The sequence below is a fragment of the Artemia sp. Qi Xiang Cuo genome, chromosome 18 (genome assembly GCF_049724085.1).
Source record: "Artemia sp. Qi Xiang Cuo chromosome 18, ASM4972408v1, whole genome shotgun sequence".
In the NCBI taxonomy this organism is placed as follows: Eukaryota; Metazoa; Arthropoda; class Branchiopoda; order Anostraca; family Artemiidae; genus Artemia; species Artemia sp. Qi Xiang Cuo.
Window position 1 is genome coordinate 1,541,173 of NC_142811.1, and position 24,957 is coordinate 1,566,129.

Here is a 24,957-nt window from a genome sequence, read left to right on the forward strand (position 1 = left end):
AAGAGCCTTATATGCCCCCAGGACATAACTTACAACCCTTACCCTGAGGGCTGTGGGGGGGGATTGTAATCCTCAAAGACCTAATTTCCAGAACTTAAAACTACGTTGAATAAAATGGCTATCTCAAAATTTTGATTAGATGTGTTTGGGGAAAAGGTGGGCGTGAGAGGGGGGTTAGTTGCCCTCCAATCACTTTCGACTTTTAAAAAGGGCACTAGCCCTTTGAATTTCCAATCGAATGAGCTCTTTTTGAAGTTTCTACGACAACGCTTTCTGTAAAAAAAAACCTTATTTATCTCAAGGACATAACTCACAACCCTTTCCCTAAGGGCTGTTGGGGAGTTTTCTCCTTAAAAATATTATTTCTATTCGGAAATTAACTATGTTTAACAAAATTGTTATGTAAAAGTTTTGATTGGGGGTGTTTCGGGAAATGGCGGGAGTGAAAGGGGTTTTATTTACTTTCAAGTGATTTTTGACTATTAAAAAGGACACAGATCATTCTAAATTCTAACTGAATGGGCGAAGGTTGAAATTTTAACGGCAACTTCTTCGACAAGAACTGCTATGCTTTAAAGAAAAAATTAATAAATAATGCATAGGGCAAACAACCTTTTTATATACCCTAAGGGCATAACTTAAAACCCTTGCCCTGATGGTTGTGGGGGAGTGTCCTCCTCAAAAACATCTTTTCTATCTGGATATCAACTACGCTGAACAAAAGGCTATCTCAAAATTTTGATTGAATGTATTTGGGGGAATGATGGGCGTGGGAGGATGGGGGAGGGGCTAGTTGCCCTCCAATCACTTTCAACTATTAAAAAGGGCATTAGCCACTCCAATTTCCAATCGAATGAGCGCTTTTGGAAGTTTCTACGACAACTGCTTCGATACGAAGTGCCCTGGTATGGAAAAACCGGAAAAAAAATGCATTGTGCCAACATCGTTCTTTACTTAGGCAGCGCCATTGCGGTGCCTATGATTTAAAGTGATCAGAGGGTGGACACTCCCCCCCCCCCCAACCTCGTATGTACCCGAAACGCATATGATAAAAACCCCGAGATGACCATTTGTTATCGTAGAAACTTCGAAAAAGGCTCATTTGATTGGAAACTGAAAGAGCCAGGGTCCTTTTTAATAGTCGACAGTGACAGGAGGGCAACTAACCTCCCTCACACGCCCACCAGTTCACCAAACACATCCAATAACAATTTTCTTCAACGTCCTTGAAATGTCTGGAAATTATGTCTTTCAGGATGATAACCCCCCCCCCTCCCTCAGGGCAAGAGGTGTAAGTTATGCCCAGGTGGCATATAAGGTATATATGGAAAGGATGATCGTATAAAATATGGAGGGGGCACATTGGATTGCAGTTTTGGTGCTCTTTTTAAGATTCAGAGTGATCGGAGGGTAGATACCCCCCCCCCCTGACACATCGTAGCTTCCTAAATTGCATCTGATAGAAATTTTGAGATGGTCATTTGTTGTCGTAGAAACTTCAAAATAGCTCATTCGATTCAAAATTCAAAGGACCAGTGCCCCTTTTAATAGTTGAAAGGGATTGGAGGACAACTACCCCCCCCCTCCTTACACGCCCACCATTTCCTCAAACACATCCAATAAAAATTTTGAGATATCCATTTTGTTCAACGTAATTAAAAGCTCCAGAAATTATGTCTTTACGGATGACAACCCCCTCTCCCCACTGCTCTCAGGGCAAGAGTTGTAAGTTATGCCCTTGGGCATATAAGATATATATAGGAAGGGTGATCGTATATACTTCGGAGGGGGCTCATTGGATTCGTAATCAGAGGTTCTAGTACCCTTTTAAGATTCAGAGTGATTGGCGGGTGGTTAACCCCCCTTCCCACACCTCATACTTTCCCGAAATGCTTCTGATAGAAATTTTAAGATGGCCTTTTGTTGTCGTAGAAACTTCGAAAACAGTGATCAGAGGGCAGCTACCCCCCCACACGTCGTGTTTTCCCAAAATGCATCCAATAGAAAAATTGAGAGCCAATTTATTCAAAATAGTTCAAAGATCATATAACAAGGATTTTGGGGTTGATACAAACCACCAGATTCTGGGGGCAAAGGTTGTAAGTTATGACCCGGGGGTGTTTAAGGTTTTTATGGAAGGGATGGTTGTATAAACTTTAGAGGCGGCTCATTGTGTTGAGAATTAAGAGTTCTAGTTCCCTTTTAAGAGTCAAAAGTAATGGAGGTCAAATAGCCCCCCCCCCAAACTACCTCATTTTTCACCCAACGCATCTGATTGTAATTGTGAGATAACAATTTTGTCCAAAATAGGCCAAAGAACATATAACAATGCCTCCAGGGTTGACCCAACCCTCAGAGCCCTAGGGCAAGGGCTGTAAGTTGTGACCTGGGGACATATAAGGTTTGTATGGAATGGGCGGCCGTATAGACTTCAGATGGGGATCATTTGATTTGAAATTGGAAGTAATAGTTCCCTTTTTAAGAGACAAAGTGATTTGAGAGCAACCAGCCTCCCTCCTCCACGCCCGTCATTTCCCCAAAAAATTTTTGGTTAAATTTCTTTTTAAATGTTTTGACTTTTATAAGTTTAATAAATACAAAATTATTAAGATTTTAAAGAATAAATATCAGCATATGTATACTAAACTGACAATGCACATTCATTTTTATTTTCTTCAGTAAAGTGCAAATTATGTTCTTTCCTTGGGAAGGCATAGGATTTTGAGCCCTACTCATGTTAAATTCTGCTCATTTTGAGTTTGACTAGGTTATTTATTGTAATTAATCAAAAAAAAGTAAAGAACTTAATTAAACCAAAAATGAACAAAAAAGAATCAAATAATCTACCAGGCATACAACTACCACAAATCAGTATCATAGGCAGCGCGCGACCACTGCCTAAGTAAAGAACGATGTGGGCACAATGTGTTTTTTTTTTCTCCATACCCGGGCACTTCGTATCGAAGGAGTCGTCGTAGAAAGTTCGAAAAGGGCTCCCTCGATTGCAAATTCGAGTGGCTAGTGCCCTTTTTAATAGTTGAAAGTGATTGGAGGGCAATTAGCCCCTCCCCCCACGCCCATCATTCCCCCAAACATAGCCAATCAAAATTTTTAGATTGCCATTTTGTTTAGCGCGGTTGATTTTTAGATAGGAACTATGGTTGTGAGGTGGAAACTCCCCTACAACCCTCAGGGAAAGGGTTTCAAGTTATGCCCTGCCCTGGGGGCAAGCAAGGTTTTTATAGGCGTTGTCTTAAAAACATCAAAACAGGGTCATTCGATTGGAACTACAAAGGTATAGTGCCCTTTTTAATAGTCGAAAGTGATTGGAGGGCAACTATCCCCCCATGCCCATCATTCCCCCAAACACAGCCAATCAAAATTTTGAGATAACCATTTTGTTCAGCGTAGTTGATTTTCGGTTAGAAAATATGTTTTTGAGGAGGACACTCCCCCACAATTCCCAGGGCAAGGGTTTTAAGTTATGCCCTGGGGGCATATAAGGTTTTTATAGAAGGCGTTGTCGTAGTAACTTCAAAACAGGCTCATTCGATTGGAAATTCAAAGGGCTTGTACCGTTTTTAATAGTCGAAAGTGATTGGAGGGCAACTAGTCCCCCCCCCAACGCCCATCATTACCCCAAACACATCCAATCAAAATTTTGAGATAGCCATTTTGTTCAGCATAGTTGATTTTAAGATAGAAAATATGTTTTTGAGGAGGACAATCACCCACAACCCTCAGGGCAAGGGTTTTAAGTTATGCCCTGGGGGCATATAAGGTTTTTATAGAAGGCGTTTTCGTAGAAGCTTCAAAACAGGCTCATTCGATTGGAAATTCAAAGAGCTAGTAGCTTTTTTAATAGTAAAAAGTGATTGGAGGGAAACTAGCCCCCCCCCCCGCGCCCATCATTCCCCCAAATACATCCAATCAAAATTTTGAGATACCCATTTTGTTAAGCGTAGTTGGTTACCAGATAGAAAATATGTTTTTGAGGAGGACACACACCCACAACCCTCAGGGCAAGGGTTTTAAGTTATGCCCTTGGGGCATATAAGGTTTTTATAGAAGGCGTTGTCGTAGAAACTTCAAAACAGGCTCATTCAATTAGAAATGCAAAGGGCTAGTACCCTTTTTAATAGTCGAAAGTGATTTGAGTGCAACTAGCCCCCCCCCCCCCCCGCACGCCCTTCATTCCACCAAACACATCCAATCAAAATTTTGTGATAGCCATTTTGTTCAGCGTAGTTGATTTCCAGATAGAAAATATGTTTTTGAAGAGGACACTCCCCCACAGCCCTCAGGGCAAGGTTTTTAAGTTATGCCCTGGGGAAAGGTTTTTAAAGAAGGTATAGTTGTAGAGACTTCAATAGAAGCTCATTCGACTGGAAACTCAAAGGGCTAGTGTCCTTTTCGTTAGTTTAAAGTGATTGATGGGAACATCGCCCCCCCCCCCCCCCCACACCCATCATTCCACCAAACACATCCTTATCAAAATTTTGAGATAGCCACATTATTCAACGTAGTTTTAAGTTCTGTAAATTAGGTCTTTGAGGATGACAAACCCCTCACTGCCCTCAGGACAAGGGTTGTTAGTTATGCCCTGGGGGCACATAAAGTTTTTATAGAACGCGTTGTTGTAGAAATTTCAAAAAGGGCTCATTCGATTAGGAATTGAAATGGCTAGTGCCAAAAGTGATTGGAAGGCAAATAACACCCCTTCCGCGCCCACCATTTCCCCAAACACACCCAATCAAATTTTGAGATAGCCATTTTGTTCCACCCAGTTGAAGTTCAGGAAATTATACCTTTGAGCAGGACACTCCCCCCACAGTCTTCAGGGCAAGGGTTATAATTTATGCCCAAGGGGCAAATAAGTTTTATTGAAATCTTTGTTGTAGAAACTCGAAAAAGGGCTCATTCGATTTAAAATTCAAAGGTCTAGTGCCCTTTTTAATAGTCGAAAGTGATTTGAGGGCAACTAGCCCCCCTCTCTCGCCCACCTTTTCACCTTTTCGCCCACCAAACACATCCTATCAAAATTTTTAGATTGCCATTTTGTTCAGTGTTGTGGATTTCCAGATACAAATTATGTTTTTCAGGAGAACACTCCCCTAAAGCTCTCAGGGCACGGGCTGTAAGTTATGCCCTGGGGGCATATTCAGGTTATATAGCACGCGTCGTCGTAGAAACTTCAAAAAGGGCTCATTCGATTGGAAATTGAAGCGGCAAGTGCCCTTTTTAATAGTCAAAAGTGATTTGAAGGCAACTAACACCCCTTCCACGCCCACCATTTCCCCAAACATATCCAATCAAAATTTTTAAATTGCCATTTTGTTCCACGCAGTTTAAAGTTCAGGAAATTAAACCTTTGAGCTGGACACTCCCCCAACAGTCTTCAGGGCAAGGGTTAGAAGTTATGCCCTGGGGCCATATAAGGTTTTTATTGAAATCTTTGTCGTAGAAACTTGAAAAAGGGCCCATTTGATTAGAAATTCAAAGGGCTAGTGCCCTTTTAAATAGTTGAAAGTGATTTGAGGGCAACTAACATCCAATCAAAATTTTTAGATAGCCATTTTATTCAACGCAGTTGAAAGTTTTGTAAATTAGGTCTTTAAGGATGATAACCCATCCCCCCCCCCCGCAACCCTCAGGGCAAGGGTTATAAGTTATGCCCCGGGAGCATGTAAGGTTGTTATAGAAAACTATGTTGTAAAAAAATCCTAAAGGGCTCATAAAATTGAAAATTGAAAGGGCTAGTGCCCTTTTAATAGTCGAAAGTGATTGAAGGGCAACTAACCTCCCTCTCACGCCCATTATTTTTCCAGACACATCCAATCAAAATTTTTAGATATCAATTTTTTTCAACGCAATTAAAAGTTCTGGAAATTAGGTCTTTTAGGATGATAACCCCCTCAGAGCCCTCAGTGCAAGGGCCCTCAGTACCCGGGCACTTTGTATCGTAGAAACTTCGAAAAGGGCTCATTCGATTCGAAATTGGAGTGGCTAGTGCCACTTTTAATAGTCGAAAGTAATTGGAAGGCAACTTACACCCCTTACACGCCCACTATTTCCCCAAACGCATCCAATCAAAATTTTGAGATAGTCATTTTGTTCCACGCAGTTAAAGTTCAGGAAATTATACATTTGACTGACACTCCCCCTACAGTCTTCAGGGCAAGGGCTATAAGTTATGCCCTGGGGGCATATAAGTTTTTATTGTGGCTTCCCAAGGCAAGAACATAATTTGCACTTTACTGAAAAAAAAATACAAATGAATGTGCATTGTCAGTTTAATTCAAATGAATTTACTGAAAAAATTGTGCATTGTCAGTTTAATATACATATGCTGATATTTATTCCTTAAAATCTTAATTAATTTTTGTTTTCTTAAAATTATAAAAGTGAAAACATTTAAAAGAATTTTTTCAGTAATGTACAAACTATATTCTGGCTTTTAGAAAGCATAGGGTTTGGAACCCTACTCAGATTAATTTTTGCTCGTTTTGAGTTTCACTTATTTTAATTTCTGTTTGTTTTAGGTTTCATCTATTTATTGATACTGGTTTGTGGTATTTGTATGCTTGGTAGATTATTTGATTCTATTTTGTTCATTTTTGGTTTAATGGAGTTCTTTACCTTTTTTTGAAAAGCTTATTTTTAAAAAAAAGTTTTTTTGATTAATTTCTGTTCGTTTTATATTGACATAGACTTTTTCAGGGAGAAAGATTGAGCCTCTTCTAAAGTTAAACAACCATCTCTTCCTTAATAAACCTTAAATACCCCCTGGAAATAACTTACAACCCTTACCCCCAATCTGTGGGGTTTGTTTCAATTCCAAAAGCCTTGTTTTATGATATTTAGACTTTTTTTTTAATAGAATGGCTATCTCAGCATTTCTATTAGACGCATTTCGGGACAATATGACGTGTGTGTAGGGGGGAGAGGGTAGCTGCCCTCTGATCACTTTGACTCTTAAAAAGGGCACTAGAGCGTCTCATTACCAATCCAATGGGCACCTTTTGAAGTTTATAGGACCACACTTTCTATAGAAACCCTATATGTCCCCAGGGCATAACTTACAACCCTTGCCCTGAGCGCTGGGGGATTTTCTTATCCTCAAAGATATAATTTCCAGACCTTTCTACTACGTTGAACGAAATGGCCATATCAGAATGATGGCAGGAAATTTTGGAGAAATGATGGGCGTAGGGGGGGGCGATTCTCCCTCTGATTACTTTCGACTATTAAAAAGGGCAATAGCCCTCTCAATTTCCAGTCGAAAGAGCCCTTTTTGAAGCTTTTACGACAACACTTTCTAAATGACCTTATATGCCCCCAGGGCATAACTTACAACATAAATATTGACGAAGACCACACTGCCTTTCCATATCAAACAAACACAACTTAAAAACAATAGGGAAATTTTTTCAAGACAGTGCAATTTAAATCGGTGAATATTTCGGCCCTATGTCCAAGGGCCGTCTTCAGCCCAACATTAAAGAAAAAAAATATATATAAACAACTTACATTAATAAAACTAAAAATGCTTTTAAAATCTTTAAAACAGCCCCAGCATCCTTACTTCAACGAAGTTCAAGCAGGACTGATAAATAAAATGATGAGAGAGGATGAATTCATTCAAACAAAATAAAATGAAATTATTAAATGGAAGTTTTCAAAGCTAATCTTGCTTTTTTAGCAGCTAGTCTTAAAGGCCTTTTTGTAACGGGTTCAGTACTATTGTCAATTGGTTTAACAAATTATTTTGTTAGATCATTTTTAATTAAATTTGAGTATAAAGAATTCAGTGAATATTCTCCTAAGTCCCTATTTAAGGAAATATTTTTTTTTATTTTGAGCTTAATTTCGATTGAGTCCCGGACCACCTGTTTTATCCCCAAATCACTACTAATGAGAGAAGATTTTTAAAAAAGTATTGTGTGGCTGGGATTATCAACTATATGTCTAGCTAAAGTAGAATCAAAGGAGTTATTAGAACTATTAGCAATTAACGCTTTGTCTATGTCTTCTCTATGCTGGTGTAACCGTTATTCTAGATTCTGATGAGTTCTGCCAACGTAGTAATTGCCACAATCGCATGGTATTTTATAAACCCCTCTTTGGCGAGTAACTGGGGTTTTATCTTTACCGGAGTTTAAGAAATTTGTGATTTTAAAATTATTGGTGAAAACTAAATACAGATTGTTTTTTGTGCAAATATTTTTTATTTTTGTGGCGATTCTTGGGATGCACGGAAGATAGAATATATTAGAGGGTTTTTCTGGAGCCTCACATTGTGAAATATCGTTGATTTTACGAAAATGTCTTTTTAGTCTATGGTTAATCGTATTATTAACAAAAGGAATGGGGTATCCGTTACCAAAAAGAATACCTCTGATAAAATTTATTTCTGCTTTTATGTATGAATCGGATTAAATGTTCAGGGCACGGTCAATGAGAGAAGTTACAACTGCTCTTTTAACTTGTGGGGGGTGATTTGAAAATTTCGCTTACGATTCAATGTGGTCCAAGTGATTGTGATCTGTCGATTGTCATTAACAGTAGATGTCGTTGTAAATCATTTTTATTTGTGATGCGTTTCTATGCTTGCTGTCGCATGTCTCCTAACCATATATTTCATTGTTTCATTTTCGTTCACCAGTAGCTCAGACATTTTTTCTATGCCTTCCACTCAGATTCATTTATCCTCTTGTATAATTTCACATGACGTCATAGATACCAAAAAACTTCTTTTCCCCAGAAATTATATTTTTATTTTAATTACCTTGTTATATAAGTCAGTAGCAACCAGGCATATTCCATTGCATACACCTCCTCAATCATCTAAATGCAAGTTACACATTTTCGTGTTGTTCTTTAGTATTAAGTTATAGAGTGGCAAATCAGCAATTTCCTTTGATTTAAGAAATTTCTAGCAGCAGATTTCGTTGCTTATCATTTTCGTTTTTAATTCGTTGTGATGCTTGTTGTCGAATGTCTCCTAACCTCGTTGTGCTTCATTTTGGCTCAGAATTACCTCAAAAAGTTTTTCCACACCTTTTGCTTTAGCTGTTCAGATTCATTTATTCTCTTGAAAAATTTTGAATGACGTCATAGATACCAAAAACTTCTTTTCCAGCTTTTCCTCAGTAATTATATTTTTGCTTTAATGACGTTTTTATATTACACAGTAGCAGCCATGCATATTCTATTGCATATTCCCTCTAAACTATCTAAATCTACACTATGTATTAGCATAATTATTCTGTTACTCCTTATTTTTAAGTAATAGGCTTGCAAATCAACAATTTAAATTAAATTAAGAAATCCTTGCGTGAATTCCTTTCCTTCTTCCTGATTACCGCAGTTCCTTCACTCTATTATAATCTTGTTATACCTTTTAACTGCAGATTTCTTTTACAATTCAATGTAATTCTCACAGTCACTTATTCCATACCCTGCCTCCTAACCAGATATCGTTGTGTTTCATTTTCGTTAATCATTGTCTCAGACATTTTCCCTTGACTTTTGCTTTAGTTGTTCAGATTCATCAATCCTCTTGTATAAATTCGCATGACGTCATATGTACCCAAGAAACTTGTTTTTCAGCTTTTCCCCATTATGTTTTTGCTTAAATTAAACTGTTATAAAATTCAATAATAACCAGCTATACTGCATTACAAATATACATAAATATCTAATTTAAGCATTTATCGTGTTATTCTTTAGCTTTAAATCTAAGAGCGGCAAATCAGTAATGTCAATTAAATTAAGAAACTCCTAACTGCAGATTTCGTTGTCCATCATTTTCGTCTGTGATTCATCGTAATGCTTGTTGTCACATGTCTCCTAACCACAGATCTAGTTCTGGTTCATTTCGGTTCATCATTACCTTAGATATTTTTCCATGCCTTTTGCTTTAGCTGTTTTTATTTTCATCCTCTTGAACAATTTCTCATTACGTCAAAGATACAACAAAAAAAAAAAAAAAAAAAAAATTACTTTTCTAGATTTTCTAGAGTAATTATACATTTACTTTAATGACCTTGTTATATAGTTCAGAAACAACCAGTCAGGTTCCATTACATGTACTTTCTTAAATATCTAAATTTAAATTACACATTAGCATAATTACCGTGTTAGTCTTTAGTTTTAAGCCATAGGGTGGCAAATCATCAATTTTAATTGAATTCAGAAGTTCTAGCGTGAATTCCATTCCCACTCCTGTTTTTCCTTCAAAGACACTATAATAACACGTTCCTTCATTCCACTGTAATTTTGATCTGTCTTCTAGCCGCATTTGTCTTTTTGCAACATTTCATTCAATTTAATATCCATGGACACGTCAAAGACAATAAAAATAATTATATCTCGGGGAAAAAATGATGTAATCAGCTCTTTAAATTGTAATATGAAGACATGAATGTGACGTCAATTACATGAAAAAAGCTTTCTTTCCAAAATTAAGGTTCTAAACGAATTTTCCTAACGTCGTGGCCTATCTAGATAGCTTTTTCAGGCGTTTTCGAGAAAATACGTATACGTTAACACATAATAAATACATGCATTTAAAAAGACCAGATTAAGCATCTCTTTGCCAAAAATAAATAAAACTTAAAGAAATACTTAATGAAAATGTGGATTTTTGACAGGAAAAGGGTTTTGCTATTGAAATTCGAAAATAAGAATCGTAAATTGATAAAAACAGAAAAATATAATGAAGTAGAAAGGTCTTACTAGACGAAACATGATATTTCATCCCTATATTTTTTTCGAAAACTAAAATTTTTAAAATAAAAATAGTTGTCTGCTATTGAAATAAATAAAAAACTTATTAAAAACAACAAAGATAAAAAAACAAATAAAAGCTGTTTACTAGGCTCTGTGAAATGATGTACGTATATACTTGAGATGGTGATACCCCTTCCATCAAACAGAAATTTAAATGACATAAGTATAGGCCAATGGTAGATTTTACTATTTTTTAGGGTAAAAAAGGAATTCTAAAAATTTGTACTTTTTGGCTAAAAAGTAGGAATTCTAAGGTTTTTCCAGCTACCTTCTCCTTGCCAACACTAAAGCAATGTGATCATATCAAAATTAAAGACATGTGAAAAACCCTGCTAGTAAAGAAAAGGTATTATTGGGAAGAGTGTTAAGTATTTTGACAAAAAAGTAAAAGTTTTAAGATTATCTTCTCTCTTCTCATCGTTATTTGTACATTTCTAGTCAAAATGTCTGTCACCCTAAAGAGGTTGTTGTGACAAAATTATTCTCTTGTCCTAAGAGGTTATTATATACAGAAACAATTGAGGAACGGTGGAACCAAATAATCAAAGCCTATTTTATCCAACAGAACGTCCGGCCTAGAACGACGGAAGTACACATTCCCGTGATTGGAAAAGACCAGATACTGGCAATAGAAGAATAGAGTGAAACAGAAGATAGTGTTAAACTATATCAGAGATGGAGAATGTAATGTGAAGTGACCATAGGATATTTATAATTAACATTACAAAAAATCAGAAGTGATAAAACGCTATTTTTTAAGCTACGTAGGCCGATACCATATCAACTTCCATAATCAGCTTTCATGTTTTAATACTCACCCCCCATGCTCAGTGGTCCTCCAGGCCGGGAAATATTTCCCATACCCATTGCATATTTTCCATACATCATTGGTCTCATAGGCGCAACATGTGGACGGGGAGCCATTCCACTCCAATTAATACCTGGTAACGGCCGGGGAATGGTAACGGCCTGGTAACGGCCACCCAACCCGGGGAATGAGCCTTGTAATCCTAGAAATACCACTGACTTAAAACTTAGCACTCAAAAATTTTCTGAAACTAATTACAAACCGAGATTAGTCAACTAATAGACTACAAAATTATGGTACAGTCGGAATCTTCCTTAAAGCTTCGAAAACTGTCACTCAATCCCTATACATTTTTTTGACCTGTCGTTTTTCCTTTTTCAGCTATTTTGACCATATTTGCCATATCTCCGCAAATAGTATAAAACACTTACTGTTTAGGGAAAAATAAGAGACATTGGAATAATAATAAATAAAAAATAATAAGAGACATTTATAAGAGCCCTTTGTGTCAACTTTATTAAAGAAATATTCACAATATATTTCATCACGTTATAAGAAAAGGATCAAGTAACTTGACCTGATGAAAATATCAGAGAGCCCCACTGCAGAGGTTCCCATATAAAATACTGCGGAATTTTAAACTTTTCCTGACAAGACAGATTACAGATTAATGTATGCTTATTTTTTTTTCAGAAATTATCGCAATAAACTAATTGTCTCAAAAAATCGCAAAGGGACTCATTTGTGCAGAAGTAAGAAACTCTATTAGATCTTTAAACTGAGCAAAAGGTTGTGGCATGGAAAATTGGCGTATCTGCCATGAAACTACGATATTGCCAAAAAGAGCACTAACTTCACAAAAACTGAGAATTCCAAGATAGGTAATCGATTTAGAAGTATAAAAAACTATACATTTTGAGCTTCTCAGTTGGAGAGAAAGTAATAACATCTGATGATGTACTCCCTCCCGAATAGTCGTTAGGTCCATACAAGATACATGGTCAATTGAATTTATTTATGACCTGTTTTAAATATATTTACGAACGGAGTGTAATATAAAAAAAAGAGAAAGAAGTAAAATGTAAAATAAAACGAAATCAAAACTCATAGCCTAATACAACCACAATAATTACACAAATAAAAACGCGATACATTCACAGCTTTATAGAAGACCATGGGTGTCCGGTGATTCAATTATTATATATGTTACCGTGAATGTCCGAAATCTGGTTAATGTCGACATTCACCGGTTAATTCTGGTTAATTCCGAAATTCCTTTTTTTCTGCTTGGATTCAACTAGTCTTGCGAGTCACCTTTTAGAGTCTTACGTAAGATATGATGATAAAAGTTAAAGCAAGGTTACGTTAAGTTAATTTAGCTTAGGTTAAACTTGGTTATAAATATTGGAAATGGGTTAAAATCTAACTTAACCTAGCGCAACCAAACATAACCTAACCTGTCATCATCAAACCTTGCATTAAACTGAAAAAGTTGACTGGCGACAATGACTAAATCCAAGGAGAAAAAAAAGGTATTTGGGACATTATCCAGTGAATGTCAACATTGACGAATTTCCTACATTCAGGGTAACATATGGTTCATTGGATCGGCCGAATGCAGGATTCGCGTTTATATCGCCCTATCTCCTATTGGCCAAATAATTATTTACACAAGGTTGGAGACCAGGGATGCTTTGCACAGAGGTGCTTTCCACTTATACCGCATTTTGCGTTATAATACTGCAATTTAGAGAGAAATACCGCATAATTTTCTTATGATACTACAGACATTAATTGTACCGCGAAATCACTTTTGATCAGTGCATTTGTGCGGCCAAATGACTTTTATCCTTACATTTATACCGAGTAATTTCACCGTAAGAGAAAATCGGAAAATATTTGCTCTCAACTTCTAATAATAGATGACACCGAGGAAATAAGATCACCGAGGAAATAGCAAGGAATATAAACTTGTAAGAAATATGCATAAGAGCAAATATTTTAATTATCTGACTTATGTCTGAACAAAAGTAATTGTCAGTCGTTGCTATGGTAAAGGTGTAGACATACTGACAAGCAGAGTGAAAAGTAAAATGGAATGGAAGAAATAGGTTGTCTTGGGCTATTCTATCTTGCTTTTTTGGTCAGCAACTTTTCACTTTTACAACAGAATATATTGAATAATATACAGTATATGAAAGTTTTTCATAAATCTGTGTAAAATTTTAAATGCACGACTATAATGAGAATGTTAAGAAATAAACATAATATTTGATTTAGACTTCAATGCTGTATTCAAATATAGTCTAGCAATCATTTCCTCCAGAACACCCTTTCCAAAATTTAGACAAATTATTTATTATAAAACCTTTTTTCTTTATTGCATATTATTCAGTTAATTGGGCTGTAACGACAAAGCTGCCGAGCGACTGTCAAAATACAAAAGGCGTTAGGTGACATTTTCCAAAATGTTTAGAAGAATTTTAGAATTTTACCGGTTGGTGGTAAAGCATAGCAGGGCTGCATGCAAAATATGTTACAATTATTCTGCATATTATGAAGTATGACTTGTCTTCTAAACAAGTTTTTCTCTAGGCATATACCCTTAGTTATTTCATTAGCCAGCTAATCATAAAATTTATCAAAACTATAATGTACAGTAAACTTTAAAGCCTAATTGATTGACAAAAAAGGAAAGAAAAAAAAATGACATAGAATAATGTACAAATATTACAATTTATTCTGGATCCAAGTCCTAGGTAGAAATTTGACATCTATTCTAAATCAGCAGCATTTCCATGTGAAAACAATATTGTATATCGACCCTTTTTAAGTACAAAATTTATTATTTTACCAGAGAAAGATGATGGCACACGCGCGTTTATTCCCCCAGATGTGATCGTATCGGCGGTGGATAAAGACGTAATATTCTATTTAAGTGCCATAGGAAATCATGCCACAGGAAAGGGTCGTATTTAAACGTTTTGAACCGTTGAACAGCAGTTTAGGCAAAACAGGGTCAAGATGTGATTGAGCCAAAATACTGGGAACTATTTAAAGGGTTAGGTGAAATTTTCCGAAATATTGAGAAGAAGCAAAAAACTTTTGAAAAATATGCTTCATATCTCTTTCGAGCTCCAATCGTGCCTTTCTGGCCATCTCATGGCGGGCCCTATGTGATAATCTTCATGGTTGTAGAAGAGTTCGTGTACTTATCAATTTTTGGTCTCCAAACCCGTCGAAATGTGATTTTATCGTGCTTTGAGTTGATTATAAACCTGAAAATATACTGAGAACGAAAGGGGATAAGGATACGTGCATTCTAATTACAGCAATCGGGCGGACGTGTAAGATTTTAGTGGAATCAATATATTCAATCATAATCGACTGATAGGCGACTTTACGCCTTTTGTATTTCCAAAGCCGCTCTGTAACTTTGCAGTAACATTATTTCTTACTGTAGATTCGGCTTCATCCTGTTTTCATTAGGCAGCCCTTCTGAAACCGTTATTGTACCAAAGAATCAAATGATGAACCCTCCACGAGTTGTTCCGCAAAAACAGAAGGTTGCGAGGAAGTTTTGGATCAACGACATGGGTCTGTATTGGAAAGGGAACCTGACTTCAAGGACTGGTTAGTGAGCGGAAAGCTGCAGAATAACAAAAACAGTACATAAATAACTCATTACAAAAGGACTTTTTGAGCCAATAGGGGGAATATTACCTTAAAAGGTAGAAACACACCGATGTCCACAAAGTAAGCGAACGAACATGTATAGAATCGTCTTCTAACACTATATCCCTTAATCAGCATTTTTTTGGCGATTTAAAAAATAAAAGGGTGGTCATCATTGAATCAAGGATTGTCTCCTCATTTATGGTTGAACATCATCTTCCCTGTTCTCTAGCCGACAACTTACTAACCGCCAGGTGGAGTTGGTTCGGAAACTTTAATCAAATGTATAAATGCATATTTCGAAGAAATTTGAAGAAGAAAAATGTGGAAAAAATTTCAAACATTCTTTATTCTGAGAGGCATCTAGAGAACATCAAATTCCTGTTTTCCATTCAAGAAACAAATAAGATATTTGCGATAGCCCAATTTTGTCCGGTTCAACCTCGTTCTCCCCTACCGCTTCGAGTATTAAGTTGAAACTTTCAAGGCATGTTCACGGGGATGCTGAACAATGCAAAAAAAACAACAAAACAATGTGAATATTATTGCTACTACTACTGCTACTAATACAACGGCTACTACTATTACTGCTAGTGCTACTACAAAGAGTAAAGGCATTCAGGTAAAACTTTCAGGGAATGCTAAGGAGGAGGTTCGACTAAATAAAACACAGTATGGGGATGTAAGTTGTAAAGAGGGCGTAAACATGAAGAGCAAAGTGAGCTGTATACAATATGTATCTTTTCTTTCCATCAAGCCACAAGATGTCAAAAGGGCGCACCAATTTAGAACAAAGTGGGTTCTACGTGTTTGTATTATTTTCACCAAACCACTTCGTATGGAAAGAGTGGCCGCAAAAACTTCGGAAGAGATTCATTCCACCAGAAATTGGAAGTTCTAGTGCCATTTTTAAGTGTAAAAAGTAATCGAAGGTAAACCACCACCACCACCCCCCCATTTGCATTACTGCGTTTATAGATATTTCCTCAAAATTAGAAACATAGTTGTTTTTTTCTTAAAAGTGGCATATTGATATTTCTGGAAAATGAACGATCTAAATAGGTGACATCTTTAAGGAAAATTGGTATTTTTCCCAGAGTGGTTGCATCAAACATATGGTGACGCCAAGACATCAAGAACAAGTTCATCTTTGCTGTGGTTGGAAGGCAAGCAGCAATAAGAATAAATGTATATAAGCCTGCCACGTAGCCGTGCCGGAAACCGGCTGCGAAGCCACCGGCCTTCAAGTACTATATGTATATACTATCTTTATATGTGAGTAATGATTGTGTATGTATTTATTCTGTTTCTCGAAAGCGGCTCCATATTTTTCTGGAAAATTGGGATCTTTGGATATTCTCGCAAGAAAAAAAACGATCTAGATAGGTCAAAAGTCTGAGAAAAACCGTTAAGAGCCTTAATTCTGGTTCAAATGACGTCATATACTATGTTATTACATCATATAATCATTTCTTATGACATCATATACGGCACCATATAAGTATTTTCTTATATGATGTCATGCATAGCATAAATAAGATTGTTAAGTTTCCAACACAAAAATTATTTATATAATTAATTAAAAAAACGTTTTCCACAAAATCAGTTTTTCAAAGAAAAGTAAAGAACTCCATTAAACAAAAAATGAGCAAAAATAAAATCAAATAATCTACCAAGCATGAAACTACCACAAATCAGAATCGATAAATAAATGAAACCCAAAACGAACAGAAATTACAATAAATATCCCAGTCAATCTCAAAACGAGCAGAAATTAACATAAGTTGGGCTCAAATCGTTGGAAGAAAAATAAGTTTTTGTCCCAACACATGAACAATTAAAAGGAACAAAAGGTTCGGCAATACGTCTTTCATAATGACAAAAGACACGCCAAGGCTAACGAAGAAGTTTTTGTCCGTTCACCTGAACAATTAAAAGACACAAAGGTGGTCGTCAATGCATCCCATACCTTTGAAAATCAAAATCCTGGACTAGATAAATCGTTGGAAGGAAAAGAAGTTTTTGTCCCACAACCTGAACAATTAAAAGAAGCAAAGGTTCAGCGATATGTCTTTCATAATGACCAAAGACAAGCAGAGACACAAAATAAAGGTCCAATAAAAAAAATTGTAATTTTACAAAGGCACCACTTCCAATTTAAGTTCCATTTGGACATTATGACATCAAAAAAAGGCTCAAATTACCTGCGTTTAAAAGACAAGCGACAGTAAAAATCCATATATAAAAGCCTGCCGCGTGTCCCATACCTTTTTAAAAAAAAAAAAAAAAAAAAAGGTTCGGCGATACAAATATCATAATGACGATAGATAAGCCGAAGTGTAACAAACAAAACCAAATGAAAATGATAGCGATGATTATTGGGTTTTATCATTTACCTTTATTATAGCTCGTTACTTTTCTAGCGCTTTACTTTTCTTTGAAATTCGAAATTTATACATTTTTAAAAAAATTAATTCAACAATACATGAATGCGAATAAATGAACGATAAAAAAGATCACATCTGTACACCTCAAACAGAACGTTCAGAGCTTTTTACTATTGATTAATTTCGAATCCAGCGTTAAATACAAGGTTATTCAGTTAAACATAAAGATAATGGAGATTTAGGTTTGTATCGACCAAAAATATTATGCTAACGTATTTATAAAAGGTATTTATAAAAAAAAGTAAATAACAAAGTTTTTATAAGAAAAACCCCAATCACAAGTAAATGATTTACAACTAAAGCAAACTAACGCAGCAAACTAACATTAAATAAAAACAGTTATAAGTAACCAAATCTATTGTTCATAGTTGGATATATCATATCACCTTCATGAAAGAGCGTTAATATCTAATACTTACCCCTCATGCCGAGTGGTTCAACAAACCTTGGCATATTTCCCATACCCATTTGGGGGATTCTCATCAATGATCTCGTAGGGGGAATGTCAGGAAGGGAAGCCTCTTTTCTCCGGTTGGTATACGTTGCTAATTTTGACGGTGCCGGACTGTCCACAACATGGAATGGGTCTTGTAGTCCTATAAATATCACTGATTAATAACTGAGTGCTCGAAAACTTTATTAGCTAAATTCTATAGCGAACATCAGTGTACCAATGAAAAAAATGTATATGGCGACCAGAATCCACTAAAACTGAATAATTCTTGAAATGCGAAAGGTTCAATAAAAATAAAAAAAAATAAAAAAAAAAAAAAAAAAAAAAAAAAAAAAAAAAAAAATGAAAATTCAAAGAGTTAGGAGGAAGAAAATGAGAAAATTGAAGAGATAGGGAACTATTTTGGTGTTAAAAAAAAAAGAAAAAAAAAAGTGAAAATATGAAATATTATGTTATTCTTGAAATATAGACAGTACATTTGTTTTTAAAGATTCCTTAAATGTAGAGTCTTCCTGCTGCTAAATTGTGAAAATAACTTGAAGGAAGTTGAAAATTTGAAAAAGGGTGTGTTACTGAATTTCTTCTGCTGAATTGCGGAAGCCAAAATTTGTAATTTTGAATCGAGAGGAATCAAAATTCATCTTGGGAAAACAATTATTACGTTTCTAGGTGTGTATTTTGAGTTTCGTCAAGTTTCCTGTTTCTGGGTTTTACCGCTATCGTGTCCCCGCTTTGACTTAAGGGGGTTAAATTTTTTAAAATTATATATCATTTAATAGATTTTAGGGGTTAATACCTGGTATTGTGCTTTTGACTAGATTAGAAAGCGTGGAACAATAACTTGTAGAGTACATGTTTTCGTAGATGTACGGGGAATTTCCTGTTGTTGAGTTTCTTATTATGCTTTGAGAGACTTGAATTTCGTTAACCTGACTCGAGTGGGATCTAATTCACCATCAGAGTTTAAAAGTTTTCGGTTTCAAATTTGTTAGTCAGTTAGATATCTGGACGTGAATAGTGACCAATTTCTGACTAGAAATTTACTGTTGTTACAATTTAAATACAGTTAGACTAGAAAGAAATATAAGAACAACTATAAAGAAAATAAAAATGATCGTATTGAGTGAATACATGATGTGGAAGAACAGAATATGTGATATGTGGAGGTGAAAGCATTAGCAGAATCTTTACATTCATATTATTACCGCGTAGAATACACTTTTTCTCATTTTTAGCGGCACGACCAGAGCCTATTATGCCGTTACTACCATCTTCAAAAATTTCAATCAAAGGGAAGATTGGAAGAAAAAATATTGAAATACGAAAAGTGAAATTTGTGAAGATTCTTTAATTGCATTTGCTTTGTCTAGTCACATTGTGGAATGTGATTGAAGAAATGTGGAATATTGAAAAAAAGGAATGATCTATGAAATAGGAAGGCATTTGTTATAAAAATCACAAAATCTTTCATTTCGTAATTAAATTACTAAAATTGCATGTTTTGGGTGATGTTAAAAGTAACCTCCGACCCCCATAAAAAATGAAAAGAAAGGCGTGATTTTTGATAAATGAAGGAGTTTATTATATAAACCTGAAACGCATAATTTTCTACATAAGTTACTGAATTTGCGTGTTTTTGCAGACACATTGCCTTTCGATTTACAGTTGAAACGAAAATCTATTAGTAACGGGTAAAATTTTTACGACAGTGTAAAACTTTTCCATACAACAAACAATAATAAAAGTCCTAAAGGCTTCACATCCGGAAACCAAAAGTCACAGTCAAAAATAGTCAAAATTACAGCCAGAAGTAAAAACAGCCGCAGTCATGAATAGCCATAGTATTAGGAGTAACAAAAGCAATAGTCGTAGGAAAAGTAGTAATGGTAGAGTTCAAGTAGGACAAGCATTAGAAGTAGTAGTTGCAGTATTTGCTATGTCCTTAGACATCGCAAATAGTGTCTTTTGATTTAATTCAACGTCTACCTCAGCATTTCCTCATAGTATCACCTCAAAACCCATAACCATTTTAAAACTACTTAAGAAAATTCATTTGGACAAATTGCATGGGCAATAAGTATTTTGACTCAGTTCATCCACTCAACATCCCCTGAAAGTTCCACCTCAAAGGCCCAAGAAATTCCATAAATATTGCAGTTACGTCCTTTTCAATACCTGGAAGCACATAGGCTCTTCTAATTTAGTTCAAAACCCTTATCAACATGCCCTTGAAGTTTTAATTTAATACCCTTAGCTGGTCCTGAGATATAGCAGATACCCCCTTTGACAACCTGCATACATAGGTTATTTTGATTTAGTCCAACATCCTCAAAAACAAGCCCTGAAAGTTCCAACGTAATACCCTTAACCGTTACCGGGATATTGTCCACACTCTTTTGGCAATCTGGATAACCAGAGTGATTTTAATTTACTTTTATAACCCTTAAAGAATCCCTGAAAGGTTCAACGTAATATCCTACTCTGTTCCCAAGATATGTGCCTAAGAAGTATTTGTTTCCAAGACTTTCCTACTCTGGGCTATTTTAACAGCTTGGATGTATTTAGACTCTTAAAGAATAATTTGATTAGAGCAATAATAGTAGTAAAAAATCTAGTAGTAGAGTAAATAAACTCTTTTGATCTAGTGGAATAGCAGTAATAGTAGAAGTGGAAGCACTAGTAGTAGCAGTAGCAGTGGTAGCCCTGACTGTCAAATTAATGCCCTCATATGTTACTGAGATATTACAGATATTCTTATGTTACACCATGCAAGCATATAATGCCTTTTGATTTAGTTTCACATCCTTACCTCTCTGAAAGTTTCAATTTAAAACCCTGTTCCACTCCTGAGACATTGCTCGTATGGCATTTTGACAATCTAGATGCAAACAATTTTTTTTTATTTAGATCCATAACACTAGCACTAAAAGTAATAGTAGCAGAAGAAGTGGGAGAAGCACAGAAACTGTAAATTTAAGATCGGCAGTTGTTCTTAAAATATTGCTAATACGTCATTTTGACGATTTGCATGCACTTGGGTCTATTGTTTTATTCCTGCATTCTCCAAAGCTTTCCCTAACAATTTCAAATTAATAACTTATTTTTATGTCACCGAATTGGTAAGAATGTTACATACCACACCTACTCAAATACTAACTAGACTAACTTACCCCATGTGCTCTTGAATTGGATTTTTGTAATTTGAAGAAACTAATATAGTATTGAAAACATAAAAAAACATTTCTAAAATTTGATAAAATAGAGCGAATTTAAGTAGGAAGAACAGTTATATTTTGTGGCAAAGGTGAACATAATCCATACATCTAGTCCACAAGATGAACTGAATGTAATCTTGCAGTATATTCAAGACGATGTCTTGGGTCACCTCGTGAAAAAGAGTGAAATGTATGTTTTTCTAGCACTACAATTTTTGAAAAGACAAATGTTTCTATATCATGAAATTTTTTCTGTAGATAATTTTAGTTGGTAATCACTCGTTTACACCACTCCCTCTCTCCCTACTGAAATAATAAGCGATCACCTTAAGCGGGTACTGGGATTAAAAGAATATTTTTGGGGATGTTAGCCAGTTTGTAATCAGCAGTGAGAGTCGATTTAAAAAAATGAATCAAGTGGAGACAAAAAAGTTATACGCAATATTGTTAGCGATAAAATAAAAGTTCAAAATAGGGGTAAATCATTTTAATAGACAGTGCATAGAATTTCACAAAAAATACCAGATATTTCGGTCACATATACAGTGACCGTCATCAGCTTTACTACTGATGACGCTCACTGTATATGTGACCGAAATATCTGGTATTTTTTTGTGAATTTTTTATACACTGTCTATTAAAAAAGATTTTATCCCTATTTTGAACTTTTATTTTATCGTCATGGAAAGGCAGTGTGGTCTCCGAAATTATCTACGGAATATTTTTACTTAGGAAAAATGACTGAATCTAAATGATCAATTTCAAATGTTGTCTGCAATGAAAAGGCCTTATCTCAACATCATTCACGTTTATTATTTATTTGTAACGACAATTCACGTGAAACGAAACACAATTTTTTTCTTTTTTAAAGGAACAGAAAGTCTTTTTCCGTAACAACATTCACTTAGTGTTTTTTTTTTGTGATAAAAATTCACTTAAGACGAAACAACAGTCTTTTTTTTCGGTTTCAAGGCAATGGCAAGTGGTTTTTTCCTTACATTTACATAATGTTTTTGTAATGAATATTCACGTAAGACGAAACATTTGTCATTTTTTTTTAAGAGAATGGAAAGGTTTTTTTTTAACAACATTCACGAAGTATTTTTGCAATGACAATTATTGTAAGACAAAAGCTTAGTCATTTCTTAAAGGGAATGGGAAGGTTTTTTTTTTACAATATAAACGTAATTTTTTTTTGTAATGACAATTCACGTACAACATAAAATTAATAAATATTTTTTCCTTTTTAAGGCAACGGGAAGATTTCAATTAACAACATTTATCTAATGCTTATTGTAATGACAGTTCAAGTAAGAGAAAACATTAGTCAGTTCTCTCTTTTTCAAGGCTTTTTTCTTAACAACATTCACGTGATGTATTTTTAAAATGAAAATTGTCACTAAGTCATAGTTGTCAATTGTCACAGTTCATATAAGACGAAACATTAACGAATTAAACTTATTCGTAGTGGTTCGAGACAACCATATTTTATATTTTTCAAGACAATGGAACGGGTTTTTTCTTAACGACATCGCAAAAAGAGCTTTCAAAAACTAAAAAACACGTGAACAACACGTGGACACAGACAAACAGATTTTTCATGGAGTCAGAATTATGCGAAGAGAATTCTCAAGAAAGTCATACCTCAAGTCTTACCTGGTGGCTAAAAGACACATTTAGAGTAGCTTGTGGGCCATGTGCATTTTAAGTCAGAAACACACGAACAGAAAGTTTAAGAGGAAAAACAGACAAAAAGAACTTTCAAAAGTCATAAACACACGAACAGAGCTTTCAAAAAAGAAAGAAACAAGCGGAAAGTATTTATAAGAAATCAGAAATACATAGAAATAGCCGAATAGATCTTTAATTTAGTCAAAACGTGCAAATAAAATTTTCGCAAGTCAGAAACACATGAACAGAATTTTTAAGAAGTTAGAAACATACAAACAGAATTTTCAAAGTCAGAAACATGTGAACATGCATGAATAAATTTTTCAAAGAAGTCAGAAATATGCGAAAAGAATTATCATAAAGTCGGAAACATGTTAAAACATGCGAATGTATTTTCCGAAAAGTCAGAAACATGGTGAAGAGAATTTTCAAAAAGTCAAAACAAGTGAACATACACTATAGATTTTTCCATAAAGTCAGAAACATGCAAACAAAAGTTAGAAACGAGGAAACAGAAGTTAGAAACAAACAAACAGAAAGTTGAAAAGGCCGAGAATAGACGACAAGGATTTTCAAAAGTCAGAAAAACATGAACAGAGCTTCCAAAAGGTGACAAACAAGTGAACAGTATTTATCAAAAAATCAGAAACGCGTCGACATAGGCGAACAGATTTTATATAATGTCAGAAACATGCGAATCGAATTTTCACAAAAGTAAGGAACACATGAGCAGCATTTCCCAGAAGTCAGAAGCACACGAAAAGAATATTCAAAGTCAGAAACACCCGAAAAGAAATTACAAAAAGTCATAAATATGTCAATACACTTGAATAGATTTTCCAAAAGTCAAAAACATGCGGACAAAATGTTCAAAAAGTCAGAAACATGCGAACATAATATTCAAAAAGCCAAAAACAGGTGAACAAGCACCAATAGATTTTTCGTAAAGTTAGAAAGTTTCAGAGCTATTACTAATAATACTTTTGCTCTTAAAATTTCACTGAATAAAAAGAGGGTAAGTGAATCTGGTTGTCAAGGAGCATTGATATAATTTTTTGGGAACATTATAAAAGTTTTATTTTTTAGGTCAACGTGAGTAGGTATAAAACTAAATTAAGCAACACAATATGTGTCCAAATTTTCAAAAGGGTATACGTTGTTAAAAATTGTTCAAAAATTTTCGCCAACACAGAAACAGCAAGCCAAACTATGAATTCTTTGGGAAAATTGAATAAAAAACAATTTTTTTCAACTGAAAGTAAAGGAACAACATCAAAATTTAAAACGAACAGAAATCATTAAGTACATGAGGGGGTTGCTCCGTCCTCAGCCCCTCACTCTTTACACTAAAGTAGTTCAGAACTTTTAAAAAAGCTTATGATTCTCAAAATCATAACGAGCAGAAATCAACATGAGCAGGTCTGTAAACCATCTCAGGAACAGAACATAATTTGAACTTCACTGAAAACAAAATACATTTTAAATGTTTTCGCTTTTTGAACTTTATGTGATCCAAAATTATTAAGACTTTAAAGAATATATTTTTTTTTGTAAAGCACAGATTATGTTCTGGTCTTGAAAAGGCATAGTGGTTATTAGCCCTACTCATGCCGTTTTGAGTTTGACTCTATTATTTATTGTAATTTTGGCTTGTTTTGTGTTTTATTTACTTATTGAAAGTGATTTGTGGTAGTTTTACACTTGGGAGATTATTTGACTTGATTTCTGTTAAACTTTGGTTTAATTGAGTTCTTTACTTTTCTTTGAAAATCATGTTTTGTAAAAAACAGGGTTTTTTTTAATTGATCATCATAAAATGCTGTTGCAACCAATGAACAAGGGTATGTTAGACCAAGATTTCTAAATCTAAATGTCATCATTTTCAACATAAAC

General features: G+C 35.0%; 1 protein-coding gene across 1 annotated transcript in view; it reads right to left on the reverse strand.

Moving 5' to 3' along the window:
- LOC148941110 (uncharacterized) overlaps window positions 1-24,957 on the reverse strand; it is a 153,987-nt gene that overhangs the window by 63,772 nt on the left and 65,258 nt on the right. The window contains exons 8-9 of the mRNA XM_089104098.1: window positions 18,144-18,320; window positions 11,613-11,804 (exon numbers count right to left, since the gene is read on the reverse strand). Of these exons, the coding sequence (XP_088960224.1) occupies window positions 11,613-11,804; window positions 18,144-18,320 (369 nt within the window). The remainder of the gene's footprint in view (window positions 1-11,612; window positions 11,805-18,143; window positions 18,321-24,957) is intronic.